General features: G+C 36.4%; 1 protein-coding gene across 2 annotated transcripts; it reads right to left on the bottom strand.

The window, feature by feature from the left end:
- Window positions 1-423: 423 nt before the first annotated feature.
- On the bottom strand, window positions 424-11,382 carry LOC113710213 (uncharacterized). 2 transcript variants are annotated; one of them, XM_072066031.1, is made up of 13 exons: window positions 10,933-11,382; window positions 10,012-10,183; window positions 9,699-9,916; window positions 8,528-8,597; window positions 7,437-7,509; window positions 6,626-6,703; window positions 5,623-5,784; window positions 5,269-5,433; window positions 3,087-3,549; window positions 2,537-2,923; window positions 2,046-2,249; window positions 1,562-1,695; window positions 424-902 (listed from the first exon to the last, which is right to left on the bottom strand). In XM_072066031.1, exons 1-13 carry the CDS (start codon window positions 11,320-11,322, stop codon window positions 728-730), a joined length of 2,691 nt encoding a protein of 896 aa, XP_071922132.1. In that variant the 5' UTR covers window positions 11,323-11,382; the 3' UTR covers window positions 424-727. The 2 variants fall into 2 exon arrangements, with proteins under 2 accessions (XP_071922132.1, XP_071922133.1); XM_072066032.1 differs by lacking the exons at window positions 5,269-5,433; window positions 5,623-5,784.
- Window positions 11,383-12,202: the final 820 nt, after the last annotated feature.

Here is a 12,202-nt window from a genome sequence, read left to right as displayed (position 1 = left end):
AAAGTGAAGGGTTACTGGTGAGGTCAGATGAAGGTTAGTAAATTTCTGTTCTTGTTCATAACTTATCAAGGTTACTAATTTTGCTCCAATCATGTCATGCATTAGGAATGTCAAAAAAATCAAATCAAGGATCATCTACATCATCTAACTTCTAACTTTCATTTCCAAGAACGAAGTATAACAAAAAGTGCAAGAACCAAAGGATAATTTTCTCTCTTCCACTGCACAGGCAATATATTCACATCCGCTGAGCTAACAATAGCACCTATGCTTGATTTCATTTTCCAAAAATAATCCTTGGTACCAGCCTTTCTATTCATACGGAAATTCATCAAGTACAAATCCACAAACAACATGAAAAGAAATGAATCCTTTAAATCCATTTTTCCAAGTTATTTTGCAACCTCATCAGAAGAAGGGGCCTGAGTGACAAAATTCTTTATTTACAAAAGGTACTGAATGTAATGAAAATACTCAACGGCAATGCAAACACGGTGGAACTTGATTCAAGGGATCAGGTACTCAACCTATTACCGATAGAATAAATCCATTAGTCCGCGTATATTGTGCCAGTTCATTATATACAAAAGCGTCAAAATTGCGGATCCTCAGAATGCATTCAAGTCAAAAATGGGTCCAATCAATCTCTTTTATCCCTCCTGAAGAGTGCACCTTATAATGACAAAGGGATAATCCGACTGTACGAAAGGAAGATAAAAGATTATTACTACTGGGCTGCGTTATCAGAAGGAATGTCTTTCATTTGTCTTGTAGAAATAACCCTATCCAGGGTTTCATCTGGGACCTTAATTCCAGTGGTCTCCAAGTCTGCCACAATGGCAACAGCTGCGTCAAGTTCCCCGAGATCAAGACACAAGGAGATGATTTCATCATACAAGGGGCTGAAAAAAAAAAGCTGCAAGTTAAACATGAATACTGATATCTAATCCTCTACTAAAAAACTGGTAATTCACAGCCACATGGAGCACAAGAATAAGGCAAGTGAATGATAACAACATTCAGGCGACACATTCAGCTGAGAAGGCACAGGACATGACAGAGCAAACAATTTTGTTTGATCACGCTAGCAATACTCCATGGCTACTCAGTCCGTTTCACTTTTATCTGTAAGCTATAATATGGCTGCGCAGCATGATAAGATGCAGCTCATACTATCAGATCCTCAAATATGCAGTTCATGCTCTTTGGGCAGAAGTACTGGAGGAAGTAAAAATAGCAGTAGTTGGGTCACCAGTCAGAAGCATCAAGGGGAGGATGGATAAAGGAAATTGTAGCTACTGATAACAGTTGATTTTTTTTTGTTTTTTTGTAATCATTGCTAAGATGATAATCAGATGCTTGTTTGGGAGATAGTAGCTGTCAAGGGGAGGATGGCAAAGGAATTTGTAGCAACTGATAACAAATAGATGTTTCTAGTATCATTGCAAAGATGATATCACGGTCTTGTTCAAAAGTTCCAGGTGTATCCAAAACCAATAGATTATTTGTCATTTCGACGAGGCAATGAGCAGGTGAACAACATTTATCTAAACCAGTTTACCTGCCAAAAAAATAACCCAGGTTGTGTGTTGCCTGCAACATTTTCAAGAATGCTGAAGGCATGGGAGCTCGTATAGCAGCACGCAAGATCATAGCACAATCCCCGATAGTCGGTGTCCCACCCAGTTCTATAACCTGAAATACAAGTATTAACACGCTCATGCATCAGCAAAGTGGGAACAAACTGGAAAAGATAAATATAGCATGCACAGAGCACTGCTATATATCAAGTATTAATAATGGAACTTGAAAAGATGTATGGAAACAACCAACTTAACATGATATTTTTGGTTTCCATGACAGGACCCACACACACACAAAAACACGCACACAAGAACATCTCAAATTCTTTTAGTAATATTACAATGTTCACTACATTATGCATGGCCTTCTTTTTCTGATAAAAATTTTTAGATTGCCACGATCTAACAAAAGGAAATTGGCCTAGCACATGGCGAGCAAATAATCTTGGACACGAAGCATACTTTAGTCATTATTTTAACTGCCAATTCAACTTCCCACTCTTGTGACCATCTTCGAGGAGCTTTGTTCTTCAGTTCTTTTTCCCATGTCCAACCCCAAACATCAGCAATGGTATACATATCTGATACATCAAATACTCTCCTATTCCTCATCTCCTTAAATGCTTCATGTATGTCTAGAGGAAACCAGTCTTCATCGTCATCGTTCTGCATTCATAAAATACAGTTACTAAGGATCTTCAAATTTGAAGGCCAGAATCTTGAGTAATCACACGATAACAAACAAACATCCTGATCTAGCAAATACTCTTCTTTTTACATATGAGTTTTTGGTTAAAGGCCACAAAAAACAAGAGTCATTCACAAGTTTCTTTGTGCAAACTTTCATTTTAGTCACTCTTCACTTTATTAATGACCTATGAATGGGAATTAGAATATTTTAGAATCGTAGTTAAAAGTCAAAGAAATGAGAAAAGCACTGAAGTTATTTATACCTCAACTGATACTCGAGAAGTCTTTCTCCTTGATTTTCTTGATGAGCTAGTTGTCTGATCTGAGTCTTTCAGCAATTGCACACCAATCATTTGAAGTGGTTTCACCACTTCAACTTCTTTTTCCTTCACTTGGTCAACCACTTCCTGGCTTTCACTTTGTTCCACTTCTTCCTCCTCATCATCTGCCTCATCATCTTCATTCTCTTTTGCAACATCATCAACAACATCGCCTTCGTCCGCGACATCAATAATTTCTGAACTGTTCTCCTCCATGGACTTGATATGATTTTCGTTTAATCCCTCCCCAAGAAAACGACGCTTCCAGAATTCTGTATTACCTTCTTCCAACTTGATCCGCGAGATCAGCTTATCCAACTCTTCATCAACCTGTCAAATCACAGACTTTTAGTTCATTAACAAAGTATCACTGATTTAGCCGCTTTCAACAAACTCAATACTGATTTCTGCTACGTACAAAGAGGGATACACGTATCAACATCACAAAAAGACGGATTCTAAAAACAGAATCAACTTAGTAAGATCAGATCACCTCTTCTTCTTCTTCTTCGACAGGAGGTACCCAAAGTGGTCGACCCCTAGAACGATTTATTCTTCTTGCTTTTTGTACACGCTGGTAGAGTACATTTCTAGTTCCATCAGTTGGCAGATCTTGTGCTTCAAGCTCTTCCTTTAGCTCTGATACTAACATTTTACTGGCTGCTTTTGGTTTCAAGGCATTTTGTTCAGGACCTTTAATAATTTTCTTCAGTCTCTCCTCAACTCTGATATATTCTGATTCAGATACATCCCCTAACACTGGTGGTCCTTCATTGTGTAAGGTTTTTAAAAGTTTTCGATGATGGATCTTCCACTCCTCCAGACACCTTTGTTTGAAGGAGGTTTCCATAGGGTTTGAATAAATAAATCCGTCAGCATCAGGGTCCAAAGGAGTTTTCCCTCTTCGGGGGACCCATCGCTTCCATTCACCTGTTAACCCACCTTCTGCAATATACCTGATTGCAAAGCCAACCTTATATAACCTCAACTAGAATAGGCAAGAGCCAAAGAAAGAACAACCACCCAAATAAATAAGGAAAAAGAAATAAATCCATTCGAAATCACAGTTGTTGGCAGAACAGGAATGTCTTAACTCATAAAATTACCAAATAGGCATTTGGAAAACGTCACCAAATCATCCTCAAAAAGGAAGTGTCAATAGTTTGAAGATATATCTTTGGCCACTAAAGCACAATCTGGAGATTTCAAAATTTCAAAAATCATCTGAAACCAACTATGAAGATCGTCTCTAAAAAACGATGAAAGGATTTTTTTTATTGGCTTCAATTATGCATGTTTCACTGTGATGAACAACCAGTTTGAGATACAGATTTGCTTAAAAAGTATCCACGATCAAAAGCAGACAAGGGCTGATGTGGCTAATTTGCATTAGAATCATTAAGAAAAGGATAAGATTATGAGTATTAAATAATCAGTACTACAGATTTCACTTTAATTTGCACTATATAGTATATGATATGAATTAAAAACAAAAGGAGCATTTCTTAAACTTTCAGGGTAAATTTTTGGTTCAAGAAAGCTCATTCAGATTGCACATTTGATGGCTGAAGGTTCTACAATAACACAAATATAATGATGAAAAGTACAAAATAACACACTCTCGCATCCCACCCAAAAAGGAGAAGATTAAAAGGAGCTCAGATTCTTAGTTTGAGCCACTTTTCCTTTTATTCATATTGTTGACCATGCATACATGTTTGACATAGTAATGTAATGGAAAAATCTCCCAGTAAATCAAGTAAGATGCTCCTGTTTAATAAAACAGATGATATTAGTAAATTATGTGACAAACATTAACTAGAATTCTGATTGCAAATGAGAGAGAGTACGTCCGCAACCAAAAGGTCAGTTGAAGGATTTCCTTGGTACATTCCCCACTTCGGGTCTGTCCCATATTGATGGCGGAATCATTATTAAATGTCAGAAAGATTTATAAAATTTGTCATTGTCCTTATTGGATAGTCAACACAAAGTTGAAGAATTCTTTGACAAACTTCTTGTTTAGCTTAAACAGAACCAGAAGGCCTCAGGATTTACTATGATTCATTGCTCTCCTATCTCAAGGTCCAGCTATAAAAAGCCATACCCACTTGCAGAACTTCTGACTTCTGACACATGGAGCAGACACTATCACCTCTGAACTCAATCATTTACCATGACAGTAAATCTCAGAAGAAGCATATTTTTTAAGCTTCGTGAGTCACCAAATTGTCTCATGTACTTTTTTCTAATCCATCAACTGGTTGAGCTTAGGTTGCAATTGAAACTATTGCTGACATTATCAGCCATGACTAATAAGAGATATGCCAAAATCAACACACAAAACAAAAAAAATCTACAGAATGCAATCATTTTGTCGTCCAATTCTGCAGTTAAGGATCTGTACGACTATACCAGTTCTCAAAAGCTATCAACAAAAATGAAACTACAGAAACTAAAGTCTAATTTAAAATAATTTTGCTACTTATCAAAAGTAAGCATTAAGTTGATATTTCACAGCAAAAAGAGTTGAAATCAAGAATGAGGGCAACATAGAATTGAGATCTTAAACTAAATTCTCTTGAAAGCTCAATAGGAATATTTTAGTGGAAAATATACCTCTAATCTTCTACATGAGCACAAAGACTGATGAAAAACAGTACAGAAATGTAAACCTGGCTATGTAATCAATCTCATATCCAAGTTCAGCTTCTTCTTGCAAAGGTTCAATCCACGAGCTAACTAGCGTGCGGTATTTTCTGCTCAGGATCATAGCCCTAGGTGGGATTGGCACGTTATCTTTTGCCATAGCTTCTAGGGCCTCTAGTAGCTCAACTATTCTTCCTGAAGTAAAAATAAGTTACCGACTCAAATTTCTTAATTGAAGACCATGAGACATGATGATATTCAACAATATTTGGCTAAAAATAGACAAAAGTCTAAATGTGAGAAGGAACAAAGAACTCATCTTTCTTGAAGAGAGAGAATAGCAATATGAGATGGAAAAGAAGAAAGCAAACAAGAAAAACATGCCTTCTCTACATAAGGCTCGAAGATACAAAGATAGAGGATCCCCATAGTTGCCGTCATTATTCAGAACTTTGGTTCCGCCTTCAAAGTTCTTGAGAGCACGAAAATGTCGAATTGCTTCTCGCACAACACAATATTTTGTAAAGCATTCAACCAACAACCTGAATAAGCGCTTATCATGTTACCAAACTATTATTGACAAAGTCATCTGCAATTCAGTTGGAGGGGTTATAGGAAGGCAGCCTACCTAACTTATAACAGATGCAATTGCAAATGAATCAAGTATCAATATTAATGTTGATATCCTAAAGTAATTATTTCTTGCATTATAAATGCACAAGTTATTTATCACTACAACCAAATCTGCCTATTAAATCCACTAGTGGTATCTTGCTACCGCTTGCACTACATCATTTCAATAATTAGGACACTAGCCAGAAAATTTTGATGTGGTAAGTATGAAAGTTGATCCATTAGCTCATAGGATTATGCTCATATTCATGTTGGGCAGCAAACTTCCTAGCATTAGCTAAATACACGCTCAAACACTACTTACAAGGCAATCAACATTTCACTAAATGGGTCTTAATTGCCTTTTATAAACCTGGAGCTGACTTGTCATTAGTTCACCTATTACCCTACGTTTATAACTCTTTCTATGCTTAAGTTCCAGTGTCATGCTCATCACACATCTCAAGTTCAATTTCAAGCAAACATCTTTTACTGCTATTGACACTGCACTATAGGAAATTAAGTCCCGATCATAGAAGGTGATACTGGTTCATGATTATGAAGAGTACTAATTGGAAGAGTTCTCCAGAAAATTTATGCACATTATTGTTTTGCCACCTGCTACGAGCTCTTAAATAATCGATAAGAGAACATCAAAAAGATCTCCAAAGATTGTACTGATAGCAATAAGGATGGGTCATTCCAATGAACAACAGTATCTCTACCCAATAGTAACAAGGATAAAAATAAAATAAAAAAAGATTTTCTTACGCATAGGTTCTCACGTTGGGTTGTAAACGTTTGTGGTCCTCAACCATCATGCCAAGTAACTCTGCAACATCTTGTACCCTACATCCATGGTCAAATTACAGTACCTTAATTCTACACTAATACAGGATAAAGAAAAGCTTCAGATATCTTTGATCACTAGAGTTTACCACAATAATTTTTCACTAACATGCAAAGTTCTCGTATGCATTCAGCTGGAAGAAAAAAGTGTGTGGCATGTGGGAAAAAAAAAAAAACAAACATGCCAAGGATAAGGCTCAACAATTTGATCGTTAACTTCGAAATCCAAAGCAATAGAGTATAGCATAAATATAGACTTGGCAGACAAAAGCATAAAAAATGCAAACGAGCTAGGCATCAGAAAGATGATGCCAGATCTGGAAAAAGATCTTAATCACAAAAGCTCTGGGCCTTCCTCGATGTACAGATTTGATCATATTGGTAGTGAGTAGGCTTTTCACGGAGTGAAGGAAATTGAAACATGCTACACAAATATGGTTTTTCATGCTTCTATTTTTTATTTGAAGAATCTAAAAAGATGACAAAGGCACCCGGGCTGAAGGATGTCCAAACGACTAAAGATTGTGGCAAACCCCACGTTGTAAGTGCAATAGTTTTAACGAACCGAAAATTATGCTCCAAAGCAACACAGGTAGAACAATTTACTAAATACAAGGTCATAGAACTTCTAAATACTAGACAATCATCAAACGATTCAAAGGAAATTGGTGCAGAAGACGTACCAGATGAATAAATCACCCAAAAAAAAGTAGTTTAGTCCTTTAGAAGTTACCTATCATAAGAGTCAGCTCTTGTATATGCTTGGATCACCCAATTATATGTTTCCGTATCAGGTTTCATGTAATCTGCCAACCAAAGGTAGAAAGTCATTCAACAAATGCTTTAGAATAATGAGAGAACTAGGATTGATAGTGACCAAGAAACACAGCCAGTGATTCCACTCAATTATGACAATCATATACAACTGCAGAAAGTTTTCACTTGCCCAACAACTGTACAGTCACATGTCAGAATAGAATACATCAAGAAAGTAGTTACTGACACCTTGTCCATTGACCCTTCGCAGGACAGGGGCCATGCCAGATGTTGATGATTGAATGCTTATTAGCCATCAGATCAAACTCACTCGAGAAATTTGGTCGGATCTTTTAACAGCAGTTACGGGTTAAGTTTTTAAGACAAATTTAGGACCACAGTAAGGAAGGAAGAGGGTATGGGACCCACTCTCTAGCCATTTTCTAGGTCATATGATCTGGTACACTTCAAGACCACTAAAGCCTTGGAAGCCAGCTTTGCAGCAAAATTTCTTTACAAATCATAAATTTGTGTGGGAGAATATAAATAGGACTTACTCTGAGGTTTCAGAAACCTAAATTATCAAGCAAATGCTGACCTTATATCCTACAACTAGATGAAAATAATTAAAGGGGGCTCAATTAGAAGAATAACTGTTTTCATAGCCACAAAAAGCTTATCTATAATAAAACTGATCCTTTTTATTTTTGGAAAGATGTCATTGTGAAGAACAAGGCACAGCAACAGTCAGGCTTTTACTCAGACATCTGCAGAAAGAAACTTGCAGATTTTTCATCAGGTGATTACAAACATTTACAACTATTAAGAAGAGATGCTTATCATCTCTGTTGGAAAGCGAAATAGCAAGTCCAATTTCTGCTACACAACGAGAAGAACCCAGAAGAATACCTTAAATGCCTGAATTACCTAAAAATCATGCAGACGTACATAATATAACATGTAACAGAAGCAAAAAGTTCTGAACAACAAGAAATCATTGACAGCTAAAGAATCACAAGCGGAAAAGAATGATCTCATACAAATTTGACAAGGAAAGAAATAACAGACCTTCTCCATATGCTCCATATTCCATATTCTCAAATGTAGAAAAAGCAATTTCAGGTATCCCACAGGTAGCCTAGCCAAAAAAGATAAGGAATTTCACTTAAGTGGAATATTTGGAAACTTCCACAACATAAAATGGAAAGAGAACTCTCTCCAATATTTTAAATCATGCACCCCAATTCAAGTGGAATATTTGGAAACTTCCACAGCATAAAATGGATAGAGAACTCTCTCCAATATTTTAAATCATCCACCCCAATTCAAGTTCAGTTCCTTGTGAAAAGACCAATAAGAGAAGCAAGACAAGACACAATGAAACATATTTTAGCTAAAGTAAGGAGTCTCTTCCTCAGCTAGAATTGGTGTCAGAGAAGATGAAGCAATTGTAACTTGCAAGAACTTGAGATATTAAATTACAGAAAATGAGTCGTGAAAGTGATGCATCGCAAAACAATCTTGAGATTCTATTACAAGAGAACCTAAAGGACAAAGAAAAAGGAATACTGTTCTCAATCATGACTGAGAATTTCAGATTGCAAAAATAAGTATCAGAAGCTGAACGGTGCCATTATGGTAGAGAACATCAAAAAACTTCAATGTCTCTAAACCAGGAAATATAGGTAAAGAAAACAGAGTTAGTGGATGTTATTTCAGGAGATAGAAGTACTTCAGGATCAGCTATTACCTACAGTATGATGAGAACAATTACTGCAGACAAAGGCGGTTATGGAAGCAGGAAAGGACACAATAATTTTTAGAAGACTCTTGTAGAACTTTTCACTTGTAAAGAGAGATATACATTGGTACTCAAGGGTAATTATGATTTATTGGACTTAGATATCTGGTTAATTAGCTTTTATCAAATGGTGTTGAGTGGCTAACATCAACCAATGCAAGACAGAGGTAACTCTTGAAAAAATTCCTAGTATCAATCAGTTTCTTTGTTTTCAAATTGCAGTTATATAACACTATGCACTGGAGGCACATATATTAAAAGTTGTCTATTAAATGAAACTCAAAGGTATAAAACTTTGTTGGTCTGAAAAAGTTTAACATCATCAAATTCCATTGTTACAACACTTGTAACCTTTTGCACCGACAGCTACCTTAAAATCCACTTATTCACTTAAAACAATAACACCAGTAAGGTCACCACCAGCTTCAAATGACTTACCTGCACACTTAATAGACAATTGAAGTGGAAAGTGGTTGCCATTCTGCCAGCTGACTCCATTTCGTAGGCTATCGTCAGTGCATTTTCATGATCTCCAACTTTACAGTCTTCTTGGATTATGAGATCATATAGCTCATCAGTAGCTCTTAGCCCACCTTCTGCCCCCTTTAGGAAAACTTTGTTGGCATCTTCAAGATGATTGCTTCTAATGAGCTCCTCTGGTCCAAGGAACGGGACCAACTCAATTTAATAAAGAAAGAAAGGAATGATTAAGAAATCATCAAACCGTATCACAGGCTTGAGTACACTATACCTACAAGGACTAGCCAGGCTTTCCTAATGTCAAAGTTCAATTTCTCCATGGCTGCCAGAATTTCTAAGCCTCTAGCAGATAAACCTTTTGAACCAAACAAACGAACTAAAGCGACAAAAGTTTCATGAAGAGGCCGTAGACCTTCACTCAACTCCCTTCTAAGAGCGTGCATCTGCAATGTAGCAGCTATTTGATGAGTTACATCTTACCCTATACAGTATGCAGTTTGTGAACTTCACATAGGCATATAATGTTACATGATGTGCATCTCCTCCTTATGAGTAAGCAACACACACCATTTTGCTAACACTAATGCCAAATGAGATGTTCCATGCAAGCCGATGAGAAGTACATTGACATTAAACAAACCAATACATAGATAAACATGCCTAGATATAAATTTAACATTTGCATAACCATGAAGCATTGAAATTTTCTAGGCAATTAATCAATGAGAGAGTTGAACGAGTGCGCTTGTTCATTAACCAAATGGAACTTGCGATTTAGATGCAGAACAGCAATTAACACTAATGTACATGATACAAAACAGTCTTTAAAGTCGATCAGACAATCGTTTACTAATCTGTCACCTGAACCAAAAGGAGTCCCTCATAATTTCCCATAAACCAGTAATACCCACTCTTGAAGAGGTAAATATACTGGCTCTTTAATCTAATCAATTATCTCCAAAGACCACAAAAATTTTCCCCCAGACAAGGCATCATCAATCTCCAATATTTCTTTTCGTTGACTTCTTCACATATATATATATATAATCGCCAAAAAAATAGCATAGTGTACCTAATGGGCAAGCTATAGTGAAGCAACACTTAAATGCAAAAACTCCAGCATCAACTAGGAAAATGCACGTGCAATAATATAACTAGAGCTATATATAAATATCAAAAGCAGGGTAATTACAGCGCCTTCTTCATCGCGGTTGAGGACATTAGAAACAATCAATCCATGAAAAGAGCGAGGTCCAGGACTAAGTCCAGCAGCAATCATATCATAAATAACATCAGAAACTCCAGAAACGTCAGCATTTCTAGCGCGTTCCATTAGTTCGTCCATGAACACCAGTCTGAGGACCTTCTCGGCACTGGACGCCATGGAAACTAGTGCTCCCGAGGAGCCATTCTCGTCTTCTCCTATGTATTGCTGGCGCCGCTGCTGCTGCTGCCTCTTTCTTCTCGTTCTTTTTGGTGATGATGACACCGAAGCAGACACGACGGAGGTTTTATGGGGAAGTGGAAATGGATTAGAAGAAGATTGATAGAAATTTGACGGGAGGAGGAGGAGACTGGCCATTTGGCTCCCGGAGTGGCCAGGCTTGTGTTGGAACAGGACTGGGGAGTGGATAAGGGTCCTTGGGTTGAGGGGGGTTTTACTCTTTAGAAAAGGGAGGGAATAGAAATTATTTTAAGTTTGCTTTTAACTATTTAACCACACCTAGACATTATAATTATCAATATAAATTTATTTTATGAAAATTATTTAAAAGATTAAAGTTTGCTTCAGTAATAAAAATTTTATTCAAAATTATGACCATAGCTATTATGTATTTTTTGATTACATACACATTGGATATGCATTTTTTTGAGAACATTAGGTATGCGTTAAGCACTAGTATTAATAGTGTATATACTGGTAGATTTCAATGCAAAAATAAGTAATGTAAATTTTAATTTAAAATCTAAATTTTACATATTTGTTAGGCATCTACCCAGAATAGTATATATATTATTGTTCATGTATATAAAATTAACTCTATATTTTTTTTCTTAAAACATAAAAGTTTGTATCTTTCTTTTTTGGTAAGTTCATCCAATTTAAAGTGGATGGTAATTTTAAATCTTTACAGGGGGGAAAGAAACACCAGCAGCCTCCAAACTATTCGGCTCATAAACTTTCGGCCACTCAAGTATTTTTTGTTTTAGTGTAATTACTAAACTCTTAATAGTGGTTATTTAGTCAAATATCGTTATTAATGCTACTAGAATGAGCTCCATGCGCATTTCACATGCCAAAATACAATGACAAATTCGTCCAACCATAGGGTGACAAATTTTATTGTCCGCTAATCTATGCAAATTGTATGTCCTTTGCCACTTAAAAAATTTTCATTTCAAATTGCCCATTTAACTTAGCAAAATGGTAACTAGTCTCAATTCTATCGGTTTTTCTCTTA

This window comes from Coffea arabica, chromosome 9e (genome assembly GCF_036785885.1).
Source record: "Coffea arabica cultivar ET-39 chromosome 9e, Coffea Arabica ET-39 HiFi, whole genome shotgun sequence".
NCBI classification, from domain to species: Eukaryota; Viridiplantae; Streptophyta; class Magnoliopsida; order Gentianales; family Rubiaceae; genus Coffea; species Coffea arabica.
This window is presented reverse-complemented; position numbering and strand designations above follow the sequence as displayed.

What these genes read in the sequence shown, in the direction of transcription:
- LOC113710213 (XM_072066031.1), bottom strand. Translation starts at nt 11,322, where the DNA reads ATGGCCAGTCTCCTCCTCCTCCCGTCAAATTTCTATCAATCTTCTTCT. An exon ending in GAGATTGATTACATAGCCAG is followed by an intron (nt 3,550 to 5,268) that starts GTTTACATTTCT and finishes CTTTGCAATCAG; the next exon opens with GTATATTGCAGAAGGTGGGT. An exon ending in TCGAAGAAGAAGAAGAAGAG is followed by an intron (nt 2,924 to 3,086) that starts GTGATCTGATCT and finishes GTGATTTGACAG; the next exon opens with GTTGATGAAGAGTTGGATAA.